At 49.1% G+C, this 6,798-nt stretch overlaps 1 protein-coding gene across 1 annotated transcript in view; it reads right to left on the bottom strand.

Moving 5' to 3' along the window:
• Positions 1 to 746: 746 nt before the first annotated feature.
• Positions 747 to 6,798, bottom strand: part of MXRA5 (matrix remodeling associated 5) — a 42,399-nt gene continuing 36,347 nt past the window's right edge. The window contains exons 6-7 of the mRNA XM_017896606.1: positions 4,936 to 5,836; positions 747 to 3,810 (exon numbers count right to left, since the gene is read on the bottom strand). Of these exons, the coding sequence (XP_017752095.1) occupies positions 1,902 to 3,810; positions 4,936 to 5,836 (2,810 nt within the window). The 3' untranslated portion in view covers positions 747 to 1,901. The remainder of the gene's footprint in view (positions 3,811 to 4,935; positions 5,837 to 6,798) is intronic.

The raw sequence follows: 6,798 nt of genomic DNA, 5'->3' as shown, positions 1-6,798 counted from the left end.
CCCAGCCCAGAGAATCATCCAGCCCCAAATGTCATTCATGTGCATTTTGAGAGACCCTGCATCATCTGAAGAGCCTGTCTATTGAGGATAAACACTCCAAGCACCACCTCCTCCTCCACCTCTCTGCCTCCTCAGGCCTCTCTTGATATCCAGCACACAGTAAGGGCTGTGCAGATATATTTAAGCAGATAAGTGGATTGATGAATGAGAGACAGGCTCTATGCCTCCCACAGAGTTTAAAAAAAAACTACATTCTTTAGTTTCCATGACCGACATTCTTTAACAATTGGCGACAGTGCATTTCTTGAAATGCTGACAGTCATATTTTTCCCAAATGTTTATCTTGTTTGCCTTTTTCCTTCCTCTGAGGGGAAGCAAAAGAAGGACAGTTTTGCATATTTGTGGAACACCAGTACATGTATTTCCAGATGTCTCTTTGACAAAAAATAAAAAAGAAAAATCCTGAAGGATTTCCTAGAACACTGCTTCTCAGTCCCCACACTGTCTTGCTGCATACTGAAATTGTCACTACATGCAAGTGACACTCAAACTCTGCCTTCCTGCCTGCCAAATCTGTCATCAGAAGCATTGCCTTTGACTCAGTTTCCTTGCCTGTTAAAAATGTGTAGAGAAGATAATCATTGAGAGAAGGTGAATGAAAGCAGTTTTTTCAACCACTTTGATGGAAACCCAAATTCACGTGACTCTCTTTTGTCCTTGAAAATAGCATTGTCATCACTGCCTGGTTTTTGGGAGAATATTATTTTATTATCAAATGTACAGTATATTGACCTTAAAAATACAGTACACCAGTCACGGAAATAACAAGTCTTGTGTTATTCATGGGCACAGACTGACTCATGGCTGGGGAAGAAGCAGCCACCTTAGACTGGACGGACAGCACAGATACTGCAGAGAAGTTTCTGGACTTTTAGGAGAAGACTCTAGATTCAATTCTGTAAAGCAATGATGCAGTTTTCTCCTTCCTTTCCTCTCACCTCTTCTGAGCACAGCTTTCAACAAAAATTTTGCATATAAGGAAATCTAATATTGCAGCCTTCCCCACTGCAGGGTTCCTGGAGAAGGTAATATAACAGTGGTTACTGAATTTGAAGGAAGTTGGAGAGGAATTTTTTAAAATTATATTTCCATGTCTGCTGTAATGTATCCAAGTCTTGTAAAGACCAATAATTTATTAATTTTAATGAGACAGAAAGTATTTCTCCTTCTAGTCTCATCGTCTGATTTGAGAGGAAAAAAATATATATATATAAAACATTATATAAAAGTGAGTTCCAGGAAGAAATAAGTTTTTTTCATATAAAATGGTAGCTGTATGTATGTAACTTTGAATTAAAAATATATATATATATATATCAATCACTCTGGTTCTAAATCCTTATCGGGCAAGCTGGAGTTTTGAAGTGACAGAGGAAATAACTGAAAGATGACTTGTCAATCTGGAGCAAAGTCTATCATGTAAAAACTGCAGCAGGTTAACTAGGTGATGCGTCTTTAATGGGGTAGTGGGGGGTTATTCGTGTCTATGGTTTATTTTTGGTGAATGTTCTTCAGATATCCTATGGACGCTTATGAAGGCAGTTGAGTGGCATTTGCAAAAAAAAGAAAAATTGCAGTCAGAGCACAGATACCCCGAATGAAGCCTCTGGAATGATGTAAACACAAAAGAAAGTTCCCAGCGAGGCTGAGCCCTCCTTCTTGTGTCTGTATTGCTTCCTTTTCCCAACAGTCGTAGATCAAGTTCAACCTCAACTTGAAACCCACGGGGAGCCACCATGCACTATGACACATTATTTAAGAGCTCGGATTCCCCAGCCTGACTTCCCATACAAACCGCGCTTTGCTGTCAGTTCCTAAGCAATCATGCTGGAATCCACATTTCAGAAGACATGGATGTAAGTTGTTTTGGAGTCACTGCCGAGAATGTTTTTTGCCATGCACTTGTAGAAGCCGGCGTCTCTCTGTGTGGCATGCTGGATGGTCAATGATCCCTGGGGGTGAAGAAATCTGTTTCCATACAGACGAGCCTGAACCCCTGCCTTCAGATGCGACTTATCCGGCAACTCCCACGTGATGTCAGCTTTGGGAATCCCCATAGCCATGCAGTTCAGTTTCACGGTGTTCCCGGGCCGGGTGTAGATGACAGGGGTGGGCTCGCTGGTGATCCGGGGAGGATAGGCGATCACAATCACGGGGATGCTGGTGACCGAAGGGCCGTCCTCTGTCTCCATCCTGCATACATAGGTACCCCTGTCAAACACGGAGGCCTCACGAACCGCTAGGGTGCCATTGTCCAGAAGGGAAATGCGTCCCAGGGCTTGGGGGCCCTCCAGATGCATGCCGTTGGGGAGCGTCCAGGAGAAACGTCCCTGCCCGGCCCCGGGAGGGGTGCAGGGGAGCTTCAGGGTCTCACCGTTGATGATGCTGACCAGGTTATGATACTGCTTGTTTGCTTCTGGTTTCAGCCCCACCTTCAGGGAGACCAGCCTCTCCGTGTGGCCAGCGGCGTTGCGGGCCACGCAGCGGTAGGCCCCGGCATCCACCGAGGAGAGACCGCTGATGTGGAGCATGCCGTCAGCCTTGTGGTAGAAGCGCTGCAGCTGCTGTCCACTCTGCAGATCGGTGCCATTGGGAAGGACCCACACCAGGCTGGGTGTCGGGCTCCCCGCGGCAGAGCAGTTGAGGCTGATGGTGTGGCCCGCCATGGCCGTGATCTTCTCGCTGATCGGGTCGTGGAAGATGGGTTTCTCCATGGGCTCCAGGACAGTGAGCTGCACGATCAACCTGGCCTCCCCTCCCTCGTTGCGCGCCATGCATACTAGCTGGACAGAGTCGCTCTTCCTCAGACTCCTGATGTCTAGGGAACCGTTGCCATGGACAGTGACCCGGTTTCCATAGTACGGAGCTGGCAGAACCACACCCTCGGGAAAAGCCCATAACACCCTGGGGGTGGGGATGCCTTCCGCTCTGCAGTCAATCAGTTTCCGACTGCCCCCGGCTGCGATCTCCCGCACAGTGGTGATGGGGTTGGGGCTACCGTTGATCTTGGGTGGCTGGACATTGACGTGAATCCACACCGTCTTCCTATCCTCTCCCGCGCTGTTCCTGACCAGGCAGGTGTAGTTGCCGCTGTCAGAGCGCTGGGCTTTCTGAATAAGGAGAGTGCCATCTTGGTATATCTGATACTTCTCAGAGGAGGTAGGGATCACCCGGTTGGTTGGGGACAACCAAGTCACCTTGGGCGTGGGTTCTCCTTTGGCCTCACAGGCTACAGTGGCCACGTCTCCATAGGGCACCTGAACTGCCAAGTAAGTCTTGTTCCAGATGGTGGCGGGCGCTGTCACCACCTTGACTCTGACTCTCATCTCGTCCTTCCCTACCTGATTTTCGGCAAAGCAGGTGTAGTCTCCTTCCTCCCTCATCCCCACTTCGTTAAAGTAGAGCGTCCCATTGTTGAAGACGACATAGCGCTTGGTGCGTCCACCGCTGTCATCTGACTGCATGAAGGAGTTCACCAGACTCCCATCCGGGAGGCTCCAGGAGATCTCAGGATTGGGAAGCCCGGTGGCCACACAGTCCACTTTCAGGTCACCCCCATAGAAGACTTTGTGGTCGTTCTCCTCCTTGTGCTCAATCTTGGCTGGTTTCATCACCACATTCACCTTGAGCACCACATAGTCGTCACCAACCTTATTTCGAGCTACGCACAGGTAATCTCCTGCGTCTTTGTCCGTCACTGATTTTACCACCAGGGTCCCATTGGCAAACACCTTGATTCTGCTATCAAAACTACAGAAAAAAAGAGAAAGGAGTAGATGTCAGTTTCTCAAATGCTCTACTGTGGCATTAGGTCACTGGAATAACACAAAAATAGGTGGTTCTGTGATGCATCAGCCCAGATGGCTACTATTGCAAAATGCCCAATGGCTTGATCCACACACACTTGCAGGAATAGGATTGACGTCTTCAACTACGTTTCATGTCCTTGAACCCATGGTCAGGCCAACCTAACATCAGATTCAACAGGGAGTTCTTATTTGCAGTCAATCACTTTCCACAACCTTCTCCAGGCTGTAAAAACCATTGGGCAAGAGAGGAGGAAGTTAAGTATTTGTTAAGAAGTTAGGTATTTGTTCTGGATCCGAGTTTAGAGGGACAACATTTCATTGCATAAAAATCACACACCGGGCCAGGAACAGGGGCTCAGGCCTGCCATCCCAGCACTTTGGGAGGTCAGGGTGGGAGGATTGCTTGAGGTGAAGTGTTCGAGATCACCCTTGGGAACATAGCAGATCCCATCTCTACAAAAAGTAAATAATAATAATAAGAAGAAGCCGTGCCTTGTGGTGCACACCAGTAGTCTCAGCTACTCAGGAGGCTGAGGCTGGACGATCGCTTGAACCCAGAAGTCTGAGGCTGCAGTGAGCTATGATCACACCACTGCACTCCAGCCTGGGCAACAGAGTGACACCCTGTCTCTAATGAATTTATTATTATTATTAGTTGAGATGGACTGTCACTCTGTCGTACAGGGTGGAGTGAAGTGGTGTGATCTTGGTTTACTGCAACCTCCACCTCCCGGGTTCAAGCAATTCTCCTGCCTCAGCCTCCCGAGTAGCTGGGACTACCGAGGCTTGCCACCACGCCCGGCAAATTTTTGTATGTTTATTAGAGACAGTGTTTCACCATGTTGGCCGGGCTGGTCTCGAACTCCTGACCTCAAGTGATCCGCCCACCTCGGCCTCCCAAAGTGCTGTGATTACAGGCGTGAGCCACCGTGCCTTGCTAATTAATTTCATTTAATTTTATCGGACGCAGGGAGCAATGTGTGTGCATATTCATCCTGAAAATGGACTCACATTAGTTGGGGCCACCAGCCCAGTGATTTACAGGAAGCCACGCAAAGCCGCCTACCTGAAGAGCGCGTCGATCATCCTCTTGGAGGGCAGCCTCCAAAGGATGCGCGGCCAGGGGTCCCCCGAGGCGCTGCAGTCCAGCTTGAGGGTCCCTCCGTACCTGACGTCCGTCCTCCGCGGGGAGGTGCCCGTGATGCGCGCGTTGGCTGCTGCACGCTGCACGTTCAGCTGCACCGTCCTGCGCGCAGAGCCCACCAGGTTGGCGGCCACGCACTCATAGCGCCCGCTGTCCTTGGGCGCGAGGTTGCGGATGTAGAGCGTCCCGTTGGGGAAAACGAACAAGTTCCCGTGGAGGAACTGCGAGGGGCGGATCTGGGTACCGTCCCCGAGCACCCAGCGCACGCTGGGCAGGGGCGCGGCCTTGGCAGTGCAGTGAATGTGAATGCTGAGCCCAGGGGGCAGCGAGATGTTCTCCAGCTTCTCCTGGTGGATAACCGGGGGCAGTGCCGCCACGTGCAGGCGGATGGCCAGGCTGTCCGCCCCGGCTGCATTGCTGGCCACGCACTTATAGACGCCTCTGTCTGAGAAGGACGCCTCCTTGATGGAAAGGGTTCGGTTTTCATGCAGGGTGATGCGGCCCTCCACGGGGGACACAGTTTGCCACACCCTCCTGTCGGGGAAGATCCAGGAAATTTGGGGGGCTGGGGTCCCTTTGGCCAGACACTCCATTGCAATGGTGTCTCCCAGGTAGACGGTGACGTCCTGGTAGTGGGAGGCTAGGATTTGAGGTTGCTGCACGGTGACCGAGAGCAAGACCACCATCCGGTCCAGGCCGTGCAGGTTGCTGGCGGTGCACATATACTGGCCTCGATCTTGCACTTGGACCTGCCGTATCACTAAGGTACCGTTCTTGAGAACCTCAAACCGTTGTATCCTGGTATTCGGAGTCATAAGAGCTCCTGGAGAAAAGTAACACAGTCAGCTTTGGCATAAACTGTGCCCTTTTGATAATGCTCAAACGAGCAGTATTAGTTAATCTAATTCTCCACTTTATCACTCAGACAGCAAAAGCAAATGTAGAAGGTAGAATGTTTTAGTGTTTTTAAAAGGTTTTTTCATGTTTATTTTATTTGTTAGAGATAGGGTATTGCTCTGTCTCCCAGGTGAGGGTGCAGTGGTGCAATCATAGCTCACTGCAGGCTCAACCTCCTGGACTCGGCCTTCTAAGTAGCTGGGACTATAGGTGCAGGCCACCACTCCTGGATAATTTATTTATTTATTTATTTTTTGTAGAGACATGGTCTTGCTGTGTTGCCCAGGTTGGTGTTGAACTCCTGACCTCAAGTGATTCTCTTGTCTTGGCTACCCAGAATGCTGGGATTACAAGTGTGAGCCACCACACCCAGCCTGTTTTGGTCCTAACCGTTAAAGAAATGTAAAACTGAGATATCATCTCATGCCTGCTGGAACGTCTATTATCAAAAAGACCAAAAACAACAGACACTGGTGAAGATGTGTAGAAAAGGGCACCCTCGTATACTGTTGGTGGGAATGTAATTTGGTACAACCACTATGGAAAACAGTATGGAAGTTCCTCATAAAACTAACAATAGAGCTGCCTATAGTCTAGCAATCCCACTACTGGGTATTTAGACAAAGGAAATGATGTCAGTGTGTTGACAAGACATCTGCACTCCCGTGTTTACCACAGTGCTATTCACAACAGCCAAGATATGGAATTTAGCTAAGTGTCCATCAATGAATGAATTGATAAGGAGAATGCGGCATATATGCACAATGAAATACCATTCTGTCTTTTGTTTTTCTTTCTTTCTTTTTTTTAAAAAAAGGAGCACCACTGCACTCCAGCCTGGGCGACAGAGCGAGACTCCATCTCAAAAAAAAAAAAAAAAAAAAAAAA

This window comes from Rhinopithecus bieti, unplaced genomic scaffold, assembly GCF_001698545.2.
Source record: "Rhinopithecus bieti isolate Rb0 unplaced genomic scaffold, ASM169854v2 scaffold_28521, whole genome shotgun sequence".
Lineage (NCBI taxonomy): Eukaryota > Metazoa > Chordata > Mammalia > Primates > Cercopithecidae > Rhinopithecus > Rhinopithecus bieti.
Note: the sequence above shows the minus strand (reverse complement) of the source record. Positions and strands in the feature narration are given on the sequence as shown.